General features: G+C 38.8%; 1 protein-coding gene across 1 annotated transcript; it reads left to right on the forward strand.

The window, feature by feature from the left end:
* The first annotated feature begins 28 nt into the window (after positions 1–28).
* Positions 29–14,631, forward strand: LOC149006657 (NEP1-interacting protein-like 2). The gene is made up of 5 exons (XM_089165029.1): positions 29–719; positions 10,616–10,794; positions 10,965–11,048; positions 13,093–13,257; positions 13,362–14,631. The coding sequence occupies exons 1-5, from the start codon at positions 482–484 to the stop codon at positions 13,485–13,487; spliced, it is 792 nt and encodes a 263-aa protein (XP_089021155.1). The 5' UTR covers positions 29–481; the 3' UTR covers positions 13,488–14,631.
* Positions 14,632–15,962: the final 1,331 nt, after the last annotated feature.

Below are 15,962 nucleotides of genomic sequence, written 5' to 3' on the forward strand. Positions count from 1 at the left end.
CCTTAATAGGAGTCAATCCTCCAATACAAGGAAGTAAGTCAAAGGGGTCGTGAATTCGAACTTCCCTTTATGGCACACCTTATCTCCAAGGGGTTTGTGGGCACCAGTCGCCATCACAATGACAATGACATCGAAAAAAAAAAAAAAATAGAAGAAGAAGAGGAAGTTACCATGGTTGGGTTGGCGTGTGAGAAAAGATCTTAGCAGTTAGCTCTAAGCAGGGCCGCGTGTACGAGTCACAGCGTGAACCTCACCTTTCTCTATGTGATTTCCTCGTACGTTCCTTCGTAAAAGACCCAACTTTTCTGTTGCATGATTGGATTGTCGATTGTCGATTGTCAATTTGTAATTTTTGCTGAACACATCGGACAGAAGTGTAGGTTACACGGGTTATTGCTAGAAGGATATTCGCCGTTGACGTGAAGGAATTGTTAGGGTTCATAGCATCCGTCGAAGATATTAGGTTTTGATTTCGACATTAATGGAGGTGGTCCGTTACTGCAGCTGTGACGGATTACGTAACGGCACCGGGGTTTGTAGATTTTGTGGCAGCTCTGGCCCGGCTTCGAGCGGAGTGGCATCCCCTTATTCTGATGTTCCAGCGATGTCCAGTGGTGATGAAGGGGGATTCGAAGAGAGGGTGAATGGGATGTCTTATTATATTCCAAAATTTTTCGTTTCGGCTCTCTCTGGAGCTCTTACGGGACTTTTTGCCCTAGGTAAGTTGTTTCTGGGTTTCATTTTCTTATAATCTTAAATTGAGTTGCAATATATGTTTTGAATTTTAGATTGGTTGAGCAATTTATGCAGTTTGGTATTCCTATTATTAGATATTGGATTGTATGCTGTTTCTAGTCTGGTATTGAATTTGTTGTATTGTTTTTCAATTTTATTCAATATTGTTTTGTAAGTACTAGTGTGGCAGCAGGAGATGGAAGGGGTTGTTTCAAGCTTTGTAGTGTTTATCTTGTTTTGCTATTGTCATTTTCTCCTGAAATTTCCACGTGCTCATCTTAAAATCAAATGCCAGGCATCTTGTTAAACTGCAAACATCGGTGTCTGCTTAAGATTTATTTATCTTTTTATCTTCATTTTTTTGCAATGAATGAGAACTTTTTCCTTTCAATATTATTTAATTTGATTTTAGATAACTGTCTTCTTTTCAATGTGTACCTGCTATCAAGGTTTAAAGTATTGGGATCAAGTATCGTATCGGTTAGGTGATTTTAAGAGACGTATCGTCCTGTATCGAGTATTGTATCGCTCTGGCTAATGTATTTTAGTGTAATTCAATGGAGAGACGTATCGAGATGTATCGTATCGGTTGGGTCATATATGAATACGTATCGGCTAGTATCGTATGGTATCGTGGGATACTTTAAACCTTGCCTGCTATTTCATTTTTTCAACCGCAATAAATCAATGAATCTTAGCAAGTTTCTAAGTAGTGATTTTGCTATTGGTTTCAATCTTATCCTCATTTAAAATTTTTTTTAATGAATAAAAACTAATATTAAAGAGCTGCAAAGGGAAGACAATGTACAACAAGAAAAAGGGGCGGGGGTCAACGTGTCCTCAAGAGGGGGGCTAGAGAGAAGAGCCAAGACCCTAGGTAACAACAATGAGTCTTTTTGTTGGGGTATCAACAACAGGGGGTGAGGAACAGACTGAAACCCAGCAGAAACATCAAATGATAATTGCTTGTGGCCTTAGGTCCAGGTTCCAAGGGATTAATGTGTGAGATTATTGTTTCGTATGAATAAGAAGACAGGTGATGTTACTAGGGGTTGATATGCTTATACAACTACAGGTACAACTACAGGTACAGCTTGTGTATGAGCCACGCAAGCCTTATGTACACTGGTGGCTTAAGGATGGCAAACAAAATGATGTAGCCTCAATTGAACGAGGGCCAATTCTTCCAAGATCTTTAAAGAGAACCAACTCAAATGAGACGAAGAAAGGGGTTCTGAAATCTTGTTTATGGGGCTATAGGAGTCTATGATATGAGTGGTGATGGGATGCTTTTGTTGGTGAAGATGGATATGCTTAATATGAAATGGCTTAGTAACGAGATGGTTAGGTTTCAAAGGGTATCAAGGATTACTTGGCCCATTGGAGTTATGGGACAAATTCCTGGGGATGGGGAAATAGGGTCTATAAGTGTTAGAATGAGATGAAACTTGGAGGGAGTGTAGGTAATTATATAAGGATGTGATCGTCCAAGTTTGGAAGGGTTTTGGATGGCTAAATTGGAAAATATTAGGATTCTTTTTTGGGTGTAATGGGAAATCCTAAATTGAAGAAAATTCAAGAAAGATAGGAGAAAGGGTGATAGGAGAGGGTGTCTGGGGGGCCTTGTAGATGCTTGGATTGAATGGAACGGCCGTAGCAAGGATTTGGCATGAGTTCACCAAGAACTTTAATGGAATGCTCAACTCCTGGACCTTCTTTAACCAAAGTTGATATAAACCAGTGTTTCTTAGTGGACCTACCAAATCGAACAAAACACTGTTGACGCAACAACATTACTGGAATGAGAATAACTCTATTGATAATCTGCATAGGTGCCTTTCCCATCAAGTGGAGGAGCTTATTATATGATAAGCGGCAATTCTAATATGATTTGAACTCCAAAGTGAGTCCTAACGGAGAATATAAACTAATTGGCTTATTCCAGGACATCTAAACCTGAAATAGAAATATAAGAAAAGATTATTCTGCCTGCTGGGCAGAATTTATTGGTTCAATTAAACTAATTGATTCATTATTGTTACCCAGGGTCGTGGTTCTACTTCATTGCCAGCTAGTCGTTTGTAGTCTCCCACCCCCACCCCTTTTTGTTTTTCTCCTCTCTGAGTATATTCTCTCTTCCCCTGTGGTTTTGGTGGCAAAAAAAAAAAAAAAAAAAAAAAAAAAAAAAAACTACTTACTCACCTACTTTTGTACCTAACCTAGACACTGGACTTTTGGACCACATGTATACTGAAAAAAGGGTCCATCGCCCGTATCTTTCAACCCTAGCTTGATTTTAAAGGGAAATGGTTAAATTGGGTGCTGGATCTGCGTTGCAGAAGTTATGTATGTCTCTGCTGGCAGTTATCTAGTTATTGGGAGTTACAATAACTACATTGTAGTAAAATTATTGTAGTAAAGTAGTGGTGGTTTTTTAATCATGGGTGGCACTTAGATTTATCCATTGCTGTATCACTGACTTATATGGTTTACCTCAAAGATAAGAGGCATGAATGATACTGCCTAGGTTCTCTTTCAAGAGATGACGGTTGAGGCCTCCTAGTTACGCATTTCTGGTCAAGTTGTTTCTTACCTCTATCTTCATTAGGTAGACAAGGACAATGGTGCATGCACCCATGTTTGATATTTCATTGATATGTCGAAATCTCTAGAATTGATGGAACGCTGAATCAAGCCTCTTAACCTATGCCAGTTGGCCAAATCTAGTAACCATACACTGGATAAAACTTGGTTAGACACATAAAAGACCACTATGCTTCCATAGTTCTCCAACATGGGCTCTATATAGCCGTTTCTAGGCGGCCCTATGGTGCAAGGCCTCTTGGGAGGAGGAGGAGGCCAGGAGTAACAGAGTTGTAGGTAGGTGAAGAGCACATGAGAAGAAAGAAAGAAAGGGTAAATAGTACATTATTATCTAAACAAAATAAATTCGTAAACATCCTATTGGACTCAAGACTCAAACTAAACCAATTTATTCTCATCCAGATACCCATTGGGGTTTGGGTTGCTCCAAGGCAGTATACCTTCATCAATTCCCGTGTTGAAACTTGTCCACAAGTTCTGAAGAATGTGACAAATAAAAGCTTGGGAATGGGGGGTTTAGGTTCAATGCATAAAAATTGAAGAAAACCCATCATATGAGGCTTTGAAAGTTCACCCATGGCTGCAAAATCATGAGGAAGAAAGAATTCATGATATGGAATAGCATTCACGACACTAGATTCCATGGTTACTTAATCCATGATCTTCTGGTTTTCCATTTGGGTTATTGGTTTTGGTTGTTGCTGCACCATGGGTGTTGCCTCTTTTGGCTTGTAAAAAACATCATAAACTAACCCATGAGGAATGAATGTTTGGGCATGTGGAAAGGAGCTAGGTGTCACGGCCTTAGTTCTTGATTAAGTCAACTGTGCCGGCACTTAACACTTACTTGCACTAAGTCAGCCTAAAACCCAATTAGTGAGAGTAGAATAAACCTTGGAGCTTCAAAGAGTACCTTGAGAGAACTTGTATTGCTTACTTACTTGATGCCTTGTACAAATGAATCCCTCTCCTATTTATAGGTGAGGTAAGATACAATGAACGGTTAGATTATGTACAAGTGTCTACAATCTAACGGTTAGGAGTATTCTAGTAGCTCTAGACATTTCTAGTGGCATAGTTGGTGGGATTCTTCTAGAATCTCCCTCCTTTCTAGAGTGTGGGTTAAGTGTAGGGCATAGTTGGTGGGATTCTTCTAGAATCTCCCTCCTTTCTAGAGTGTGGGTTAAGTGTAGGGCATAGTTGGTGGGATTATTCTAGAATCTCCTATATAGTTGGTTCTCCTTTAGGGTTTGAAGAACCAACCTTAGATGTTGTGCATGTTCCTAGGTCATAAGGTAGGGGACGGAACGTTGAGAATGGACGGGAGCAAGGTGAAAGCAATTTGGGAATGGGAGGCACCTACTAAGGTTGGCGAGTTGAGGTCTTTTCTAGGCCTTATAAACTACTAGCGGAGGTTCATTACGGGATACTCCAAGAGGGCAACTCCACTCACAGATCTACTAAAGAAGAACAAGGCGTGGGAGTGGTCCGATGCTTGTCAAGACGACTTTGATGGTTTAAAGAAGGCGATGATGGAAGAACCGATGCTTGCCTTGCCGGACTATGGCAAACTGTTCGAGGTACATATAGATGCGTCTGACTTTGCAATTGGAAGGGTGTTAATGCAAGAAAGACACCCTATTGCATATGAGAGTCGCAAGCTCAACGAGATGGAGTGGCGCTATACGGTGCACGAGAAGGAGATGACCATTGTGGTGCATTGCCTAAGGACATGGCAACACTACATGTTGGGATCGAGGTTCGTGGTAAAGACGGATAATGTGGCTACGAGTTACTTCCAAACCCAAAAGAAGTTGAGCATAAGCAAGCTAGGTGGCAAGATTTCCTAGCGGAATTTGACTTCACCTTTGAGTATAAACCCGAGAAAGCAAACGAGGTGGCCGACGCGCTAAGTCGAAAGGCGGAGTTGGCATCTCTTAGCCAACCGGAAGGAGAATTGTTGAGCCTTATCAAGGGAGGGTATGAGCATGACCCAATGGCTAAGGGCTTGCTCACCCTAGCCAAGGAAGGCAAAACAAGGCGGTTTTGGGAAGAGGATGGTGTTCTCTATGCCAAGAAGAAGAGGATCTTTGTTCCTAAGTGGAACAACCTAAGGAAGAACCTTATCCGTGAATGCCACGACACCAAGTGGGCTGGTCATCTAGGGCAAAGACGCACTCAGATGAGGGATGATGTTGAGGCTTATGTAAGGACTTGTCTTGTGTGCCAAGAAGACAAGTTGTAACAACATCCACCACGGGGTTTGTTGGAACCATTGCCTACACCAAGTCGTGCTTGGGAGAGTGTCTCTATGGACTTCATCAGTGCTCTTCCTAAGTCCGAAGGATGTGGGTCAATCATGGTGGTGGTAGATCGGCTATCCAAATGTGGCATGTTTGTGGCAACGCCAAGGGATTGCACAGCGGAAGAAGCAGCTAGGCTATTCCTAAAGAAAGTGGTCAAGTATTGGGGGTGCCATAATCAATCATCAGCGATCGTGACCCTTGCTTCACGGGGAGGTTTTGGGTGGAATTGTTCAAGTTGATGGGCACATCATTGCAGTACTCAACAAGCTTCCATTCCTAAACGGATGGACATACTGAACGTGTCAACAATTTACTTGAGCTATACTTGAGGCACTTGGTGAGTGCCAACCAGCAAGATTGGGCCAAGTTGCTTGATGTGGCTCAGTTTTCATACAATCTCCAAAGAAGCGATGACACCAACCAAAGCCCATTTGAGATTGCCACGGGGCAACAACCGTTAACGCCACACACTATAGTGATGGGTTATACGGGAAAGAGCCCCTCAGCTTACAAGTTCGCCAAGGAGTGGCGAGAAAGGTTGGATGTGGCTAAGTCATACTTAGACAAAGAAGATGAAGAAGTGGGCCGACAAAGATAGATGACCCGCAAACTTCGAAACAGGGGACATGGTCATGGTGAAGTTACTACCCCAACAATTCAAGTCCTTGCAAAAGGTGCACAAAGGATTGGTCCATCGGTACGAAGGCCCGTTCAAAATCGTGAAGAAGGTGGGTAAGGTTTCCTACCAACTAGACCTCCCACCAAAGCTCAAGATCCATCATGTCTTCCATGCAAGTATGTTGAAGTCTTACCAAGGAGATGCGGAGGATCCTAGTTGTGGGACTTCTACAAGGGCACCTACAAGCATAACAACATCCTATGACAAGGAGGCAGAGTATATAATGGCGGACCGAGTAATACGCAAACGCGGGGTGCCTCCAAGTCTAGAGTATTTGGTGAAATGGAAGGGATTGCCCAAGAGCGAAGCAAGTTGGGAAGCGGAAAATGCATTGTGGCAGTTCCAAGAACATATAAGGAGGTTCCATGGTGAAAACACGACGAGGACGTTGACGAAATAGTGGGGGAGAATGACACGACCCAACTTATCATAAGCCCAATGGTGCTATGTGGATGGGCTACATATGACCTAGCCTAATCAAGAAAGGATACTAATGGGGTACACTTAGCCCACATTCTAGAAAGGAGGGAGATTCTAGAAGAATCCCACCAACTATGCCCTACACTTAACCCACATTCTAGAAAGGAGGGAGATTCTAGAAGAATCCCACCAACTATGCCACTAGAAATGTCTAAAGCTACTAGAATACTTCTAACCGTTAGATTGTAGACACTTGTACATAATCTAACCATTCATTGTATCTTACCTCACCTATAAATAGGAGAGGGATTTATTTGTACAAGGCACCAAGTAAGTAAGCAATACAAGTTCTCTCAAGGTTCTCTTTGAAGTTCCAAGCTTTCTTCTACTCTCTCTAGTTGGGTTTTAGGTTGACTTAGTGCAAGTATGCGTTAAGCGTGATGCCCCGCATCTTTTTATATTGTTATTTTATTATTGTGTGTGACTGGTGTCGTCTTTAAGATTATTAAAGGATCCTGATGGTTGGTTTGATGGTTTAATCAAATGATTCGAGTGTAGTTAAAGAACAACTTAAATAAGGCTAGATGCCAATTGACATTTGGTCGAGGTCAAACATCACTTGTGGGTCCCACAACAGTAGAACTAGATTGAATTGAAACGAGGAAATGATCAACATGATTTTCTGAACTCAGAGGTACTAATATTAGCACCTCAGAGCGGGCCTTGCGTAAGATAATAGAGCGGGCCCATGAACCCATAGAAGCCCACTAAATATATATATGCATATACATAATATATTTTATACAATATGTATGTTATATATATATATATATTAAATTATATATCGTACATATTGCATATGCTAAATCAACCGTAAGGGATAAAAAGGAGAGAGAGAAGGAGGGAATGACACCTCCCAGTCTCTCTCACCTGACGTGGTAGATTTTTAGGAAATGAGAAGGAGGAGGTGTTCAAAGTGAGATTTAAGATGAAAAACATACTTTTCTTATTACCTATGTGCGTGGGACATAAGGGAAGTGAGAGAAGGAGATGAAAAGAGAGAGAGAGAAAGCAGAGCATGCGTGTAGTGGAGTTGAGGAGTTAAAAGGTAAGAGAAAGAATTTCAGATTTCAGAAATATAAGTGCATATGCTGCAGCATAGTTAAGGAAGAGAGAGAGCATAGAAAAAGAAAGAGAAAGAGAACGTGAGAAAGAGAAGAGAAACAGAAGAAGAAGCCATTAAAAGAGAAGATTAAGAAGAGAAGAGAGAGAACGAGTGGAGAGAGGAGTGGAGACAGAAGAAGATAGAAACAGAAGAAGAGGAATTAAAAGAGAAGCCATTAAAGGCCTTAGAGGAGAGAGAAGGAGTGGGCAATAGAGGAGAGAGAGGAAGAAGTGGAAAGAGAGAAGAGAAAGGCAAGAGAGGAGATAGGAGAGAGAAAGAGAAGAGAGAAAGAAAAGAGGAGAGAGAAAAAGGGGGAAAATCTCCCGTTGGTTCCCACATATTCGAAATAGCTAGTAATTATTCGAGGTACAGGAGGGAGAGCGGATTTTAACGGAACCAGGGTCAAAACACACGTATGGAACAGGGACAGGTAAGTGATATTGACTAGCCTATGTATGTTAAGTGGGTGATTCCCTTTAGGCTTTAGTAGACATGTAACATTCACATGATGACATGAAATCTATTTTATTTATTCGTTGATGCAAATTATGGAAAGTGCATGATATATGTCTTTGAGTATTAAACAAAAACGCATGGGATTGGATGATAGCTTAATGACTTGATTGAACTGCTTGAATTAGAATGCTGATAGTATTCTTGAATTGTTAATCATGAATTTGAAATGATGCTCATGCTTGTTAAATGTAGAATTATCATGCTCTCATATTTAAATGATTGAATTGCATGAATTGTGTTCAGATGAGACTGAATGATGATTGAAATGAAAAAGATACATTGAGATAGATAGATCATGGTAACGCAATGCTGAATTGAATATGAAAAGAGTAAAAGAAAAAGAAATGAAGTGTAATGGCTTCTGTAAGTCTTGGTGCTTAATGTACCCAAATGGGAGGGCATGAAGCAAGATTGAAAAGTGAAAAGATTGAGTCTGTGCTGATGGCAACCCACGAGGTATACAAGGCCTTGTGCCTAGAAGCCACTTCGGTGGTGAAGGGATAGAAGCCACTTCGGTGGTGAAGAGAAATGTATATCCTCTGGATTTGCCTAGGCTCAAGACTATAATGTCAGATAATAGAAATGAAAATAAATGAAAGGAAAATTGAAATGCATAATGTTATATGACTTTGATGTGATAATTGATGCATGATGAATTGCCTGACTTACTTACATGGTTGTCTATATTGCTTACTGGGCCGCAAAGTTCACTATTGAAAATGCTGACAGGTCCTCAGATACGTGATAAGGGCAAGGGTGCTGCCACCTGACAGTACCTTTAAAGTTGAAGATGGAAACTTTTTTCTTTTTGTTACAACTGATGTTGGTTTAACTGAACTGTGAATGTATATATTTCTTTGAGATCGTATGTACTTTACTAGACACTGTTGAAAGGTCAAACGTAAACATAATAGGGCTTTAGACTGTGTACATATGTTTATGAGTCAAACTATCAAACAGGTTATCTACTTTGCCCTTGAGAATATTTAGTTTAGCATTTTGTCTTAGTAGTTATAAACATGTTGTTAAAGAGAGGAACTGTCACGTGCCCTAGTTGAATGTCCATAATGTGGGCCCCACCAAGCCTGTGAAAACTGGGGTCGTGACACTAAGTGCCGGCGCGGTTGACTTAGTCAAGAACTAAGGCCGTGACATAGGGTACACAAGTCTCCATCACGATTAATGATGCTTTTTTGTTCTTCAAGTCCTTCAAATGATTCAGTGAATTCAAAATCTTCAGAGTGACTAATTCTTCTTTAATGGCATTTCTATCAGAGACCATGAAGACAGAATTGTTGCCTTGCCCTTGATCAATAAATATAATAGCAAGCTTTCCATATGGCAATTGAACTCTGAACTTGAACAGAAAAGAATCAATGCCAATATTTGTGGATGTCGATCTCATGTTGCTGATTCTTTCATTTTATGAAACTTGGGGGACGAGTTTTTCTCAACACTGAGAGGGTTGATGCAGTTTCAGATCAGTTCAATCTGTTCTGTTCTAACGCCAAAAGAACCAGTCCAGTGAGGTTCAGTCTAACAAGAGTTAGACATAAAAAGTAATTTATTTCAGTTCTAATTTTAGTCTCTTGTTTGCTTTCTTTCTTCTTATTTATTTAAAAATTTTTTTCCTATGTAAGAGTGGGACTTTGGTTAGGATTTATTTTATTTTATTTTTTATTTTTTTGGGATTTTGATGTTAACTAGTGTTTGCATTTTATTCCTTTAAATAGATTTTATTAGGATAGTTTTCAGGTTGAACAGAATAAAGAGTTTTGTGGGTTATTGAGAGATCCCTTCCCCCTATTCTACTTCCCCTTTCTTCCCCTCCCTATCCCTCTAAGTCTTCCTCCATTACAGTCCACCATTGTAGCCCTATATTCTGCCTGCGTCAGCCATCCTACTTTTTGTTAATCATAACTGTCTTGTTACACTTAAAAGTTGGGAGAGCATACAGTAATGTCAAGAGTAGCAGTACAAATGCATGGACATACATGGGATATTTATTTGATTGAAATCGACTGAAATATGATCTTGACCATGTCGTCTCCAGCTGACAGTCAGAATTGATATATTATCTTGTTACTTTTGGAAGATTAACAAAAATTTCTAATAATTAAAATCACTTTTTTTTTCTTCTTTTCATTACGACAATTTAGTAATCTTAATCGTCCTCAACTTTTCATACAGCTGGAGCTTTCACAGGAGCTGTCACCGGTGCATTAGCAGGTCGAGCATCAGATGGTGGTGTCCTACGTGGAGCTGGACTAGGAGCTGTTGCTGGGGCCATCCTCTCAGTGGAGGTTTTGGAAGCTTCCCGTGCTTACTGGTGTTCTGAGCAGTCTGTCTCTCGGAGCTCATCATCTATGGTCAGTAAATATGTTCTCTTCCTGGCCTTATCCTACTCTCATGACTGTGTGTGACTTACTACAGTTTTAAAACCATTGAATACATCTGCTTCATGCTTTTGTAAATGCTCATGAAAACCTAATTTTTTATCATTGGCTTAATTCTCACATTTGATTCATTTACCCTACAGGCAGATTTTGTTGAGGAACTTCTCCATGGGAGATTTGTACAGGAACAATTTGCTCCCGCAATGTACACAGCCTACCGTTGGCAGGTTTTGTTTCTCACTTCAGTTGGGGTTATGCTTATATTCCTGCGCAACATACATCAAGTTAAAAGGATAAATATGTGTGAATGTATGACCTAGTTGATTTGTATGATTGCTGTTGGACTTCTTTTTCATAGAGAAAAAATTGTGTTCTACTGCGTGAAGACGTGTGAAAATAACACACGTGCTAACTTTTCACATAGTGCCCAAAAATAAAATATTATTTTGTTGATCTTTCAAGGAACTGAAAAAAAATTGAAAACTGAACTCGATAACAGAAAATTAAGGCCTTTAATCATAAATCAGATTCTAGGAATAATCAGTTATCTAATGTGAATAACAGATTAGATGTGGGGCTATTGGAAATCAATGTCAGAAAGTTAATGGGTTAGAACTGTGAGAACGACTAACAAGATCTATTCATTAACAGAAGTACAGAACCAGAACAGTGTTCTAAACTTGGATTTAGGAATCAGAACAAAAAAAACAGGGTTTCGGAAAAGTTTGACTTGGACTTGTAAAGCTAGAATTCACACGGGAAAAAACTAAAAAAGGAAAGATTTGTAGCTGACCTAATTTAATGAGGAAGAAGAGAAGTAGAAAAAATGATTTGAATCTCAAATCTCACTTGATGCAGATAAGTCACCTATAAGGCTTATTTAATTGGAAATAAAACATTCTGTAGGTGTTGGGACTTTGATCCCATTGGGTGTTCTTTTGTAATGGTCCACTTTGCATAAAATATGGGTAGAAAGTAAGAAATAGGGATTTACTTCATTAGTTTAGTAAGAGATTTAGTTTTGAGTCGGTTTTATTTTAGATTGTTAGTCAAGGATTGAATCAGGGGATTCCTATTTTGCGTTCAGGTCTGTTTTTGAATCTTTTGTACAAGTTTGTAATAGGTTATAGCCTTGTATAAGTTTATGAATTTCATTAATGAGATGGATAAAAACAAACATAGTTTTGTGTTTTGCTCTGTTGCCAGAGCAAATAGTGTTAACCATTTCCAGGGTTTTTAGTTGTAAAAAACTACCACTTCTATGTTTTATCTACATGAAGAAGCTATATTAGGTAATGTGTATAGCATTTTGAAAAGGTTAAAAAAACTGATTTCAAAGGTTTCTGATAGCGTCTCATGCTTTTGGCACATGGACCAATAATTTGATCATACCGACCATTGTATATATGGAGATTTCCTTTGATAGGGCACCTGTCACATTTAGTGGCCTATCTCAGAAACTGAACTGAATATTTCACTTGCATTGTCAAATTTACTGGCCTATCTTAGTACTTAAACCAAATGGCTCAACATGTGTTGGGTCTTCCCCTTCTGTGTCCATTGGCCCCTATTCTTCATACCTGATGAAGTCATAGTTACTCTCAAAACATTCTATTGACTCGTGAAGCAAGTTAGGCTGAAAAATAATGATGATTTGGTTAATATTTCCACATGAATGAGTGTGGAGTGAGCTATGTATGAGGTAGGCCAGATGGTAGGCTACAATTGATGTATAGATGCCAGTGCCTGACAACTCCCCGCTAGCCCCCCCCCCTCCCTCTTTGACCCAAAATAAAAAGTGTACTCGTGTGTAGCTTAGCAGACTTTTAGCCCAGAATATGTTCTAGTTCTCATTAACACAGCTCTGCATTAGGAATCCATGACCTTCAAAGTCTTTGACAAACTGTCTTGCAGAATTTTAAGAGGGGCTTTGCTCTATTTTATCGACTTGTTAAATGTAGAAACAGGAACATTGTAATGCAGAGCATCTCCTGGTGTAAATTGCTGTGCTTGTTACAGAATTATTGTCCTCATTTTGTGTCCCTGAACAATCCATTATGGCATGCATAAAAGGCTTCATTCTTGTTGTGGGTCTGTTTTGTTTTACTGTACTTTTATCATTCTTTTTGTTTCTGTTCTTGAGATTTTTGTGAGAAGCAGAAAAAAAGAAAAAGAATAGGGGGTGTAATGGTGGTTGCAGTTGTTTGATGCTTGTGTATTAGCAACTAGATGGTTAGTCGTGACATCTGAATGGATCGTTAATCTGAGCAGGTGAGAGTTGCTAACATCAGTTATGATGAGATATATGATATATATGGCGAAGTGCCCTCCATAGGGTTGTCAGGGGAATCAATAGAGAAACTGCCATGGCATATAATCACAGATGAAGAGAAGGCCAAGTATGGTGACACCTGCAGCTGTACAATATGTTTGCAGGTACATATATTTCAAAATAGACAACAGAATTGAATTACATCTTAAGGATATATTTGAATTTCTGCTTTGTTACATTTTTTGCTACTTTACTGGCTTATTGGCAGGATATTGAAGTAGGGGAATCTGTTAGGAGCTTGCCACAGTGCCACCACACGTTTCACTTGTCATGTGTAGACAAGTGGCTTCTTGGACATGGTTCATGCCCAATTTGCAGACAGGATGTATTGTAATCTCTAATTGTATGTATAGCTAGGGTCATTAGTGTTGGTCCTCATACCAGTCATGCATTGCTGTTCTAGTATATACGTTTCATCTTTTGCTGTATACTGGTCTAGTATATGTTTGTATAGTATTTATAGGAAAGAGTCCTTGTAATGCCATTATGGAGGGGAGATGAGCTTCTCAAATCAATGGTGGCATGAACAACGGTATCACCCAGACGATCGAAGCAGGAGGAAGATAGCAATAAAGAATCCCATGTAAGAGGGAATTGGCACTCTAGCATCATGGCGACGACCCTTGTTTGTATTGGTGTCCTGTAACATAGAGCAGATCCATAGCTGTTTGGCCTCCCATCAACAAGGTTTGTACCTCCACTGTAATGTATTGCCTCTTTTAAGCTACTAAGACACTTCTCCATTTTCTTTAATGCAAGAAAGCGATTGATCTATTACATTTCTTGAATGTTAGCATCTCCCGATTAATTAGTTAATTATTATTGTTATTATATATTTTTTTATCCCCTTAGCTTTCTCATGAATTTTCCAATGCTTCGTGGGAGATGCTTACATTTTGTTTTAGGACTACAAGAAGCAAACCATCAAGTGCAGCAAAAGAAATTCTAGTTTTACTCGTCTCTGTTTGGTTATGTGAATCCAAAATTTTGAAATCTTTGATTCAGAAATGGGAGATCTATACCTGTTTTGTTATGTGAATCATGGATTCATGAAATTTAGGGAGTTATATTTTTATACTAAAATCGTAAATCTGTAGATATGGGTATTAGGTGAAATTCATAAATTTGCCGTTTATTATAAAAGTGTTAAACATTAGAATCATGATTCATAGATATTTTTTCAAGGTGAATCTAGAGATTTCATTCCAAAAATTAAGGTAACAAAATAATTAATTTTATGAATCATTACATTTGAAATTTGATTCATATCCATCTATTTGCAACTCAAATTTAGAAAAGAGAACGAAAAACTTCTAGAAGGGACAAAGGTAGGTACTTGCTGAAATTCCTATTTCACCTGACAAATTTATTTCAGTTGTAATGACTCATTGAGTCTCATGATGGATTGTCATGTGAGGCTACAGCAGTGGTAATGGAGTTGAGGCAAACCGAAACTTTTGGCAACTCGCATTTGTGATCGATTCATCTTTGCCTTCTTCCACCTTTTACAGCCACTCTTCTTTATTCATTTTAACATTCTCATGATTTCTGATATTACATAAATATTTTTTTTGTTTTCCTCTCCTTTTCCATTTTCTTTCTTTAAGATGTGGAATAATATTGAAATTGAATAAATTAAAATTGACTAAGACTAAATGTGTTAATAATAGGAGATTTGATTGATAAATTAGTACCCAGGAGATGATCATGGAAATTTTTCAAAATTTTACCTCCATTTTGCTGGTGGTCTTCTTCCACCGCCATTTTCCCGAGGGAGGGGGGTCAAGAATCTCATTGCCATAATCAAAGAAGTAACAGTCCAACATTAATTTCTTACCTCCCTGCTCATTATCTATGAATTTGAAAATTATATTTTATACCAAGGTTAATTAAAGAAACACCTGGGAGAGGTCGTTTTTACTTGTCTTAAATGGAAGAAATCACTATTACCAAAAAAAAAAAAAAATGGAAGAAATCACTTAAATACCATACAAGGAGAGATGCATGAGATCAAATGTGGTTCCTAAGGTTCCTAAAAAGATAGAGAGCTGGTATCAACAGGTCCCAGTGTTCTCTAGTTTTGATGTGGCTATCTACACGATCCTGGGGTCATATACCCTTTATTGGGGCATTGCATTCTCGGTCTTGTAGGAGATACCCCATGAGTTGAGAGATTGTTTTACGACGTGTTATTTTTTCCATGAGGTTAGAGAGACAAATATTTCTTAACTGGCTTTCTTATTTTCGGGTATAAATTTTTATTTATTAGTGGAGGTGGTGATCTACTCGTCCTAATCTCACCTGCAAGTGATTTGGTAACATTTAGTCTCAAGTTCAAATCCTCTCTGCTCTGTTGTTTCTCATGATTTGACAATTGTATGTTTTTCGACCTGGGCGTGTGTTCCTTACTGGTTTCCATAGATTATACTAGGCCTCTAGTAGGCTACGCTAACTGAGCCCGTAATTGTTAGTTCACAAAGTCAACACTTGCATAGGTTGAACTTGAGAATTTGAATATTATCTAGTGGGGGCACAAAGGTGCCACTACTGCATCCCTTTTGATTAAAAAAAAAAAAAAAAAGAAAATTTCAACGGATCTGCATGGTTTGCCAAATCGACTTACTACTTCATTGGGAGGAACCCGTCGGTTCCACGAGTTGTAATTATTCCCTCTTTTTCTAATTTAATATAAATATATTTTTTCTCAAAAAACGAAAAAGAAGAAATTAATTGAAAAAAACCACGATTGCTCATTTTTACGATTCAGCAATCAAAATAATATTTCTATAAAAGTTCCTTTAAAAAAAAA

Source organism: Hakea prostrata, chromosome 8, assembly GCF_041222555.1.
Source record: "Hakea prostrata isolate BN-2017 chromosome 8, UWA_Hpros_2, whole genome shotgun sequence".
Taxonomy (NCBI): domain Eukaryota; kingdom Viridiplantae; phylum Streptophyta; class Magnoliopsida; order Proteales; family Proteaceae; genus Hakea; species Hakea prostrata.

Coding starts and splice junctions, on each gene's coding strand:
- LOC149006657 (XM_089165029.1), top strand. CDS start 482: ATGGAGGTGGTCCGTTACTGCAGCTGTGACGGATTACGTAACGGCACC. Junction 10,795..10,964: donor CTCGGAGCTCATCATCTATG/GTCAGTAAATAT, acceptor TTTACCCTACAG/GCAGATTTTGTTGAGGAACT. Junction 11,049..13,092: donor ACACAGCCTACCGTTGGCAG/GTTTTGTTTCTC, acceptor TAATCTGAGCAG/GTGAGAGTTGCTAACATCAG.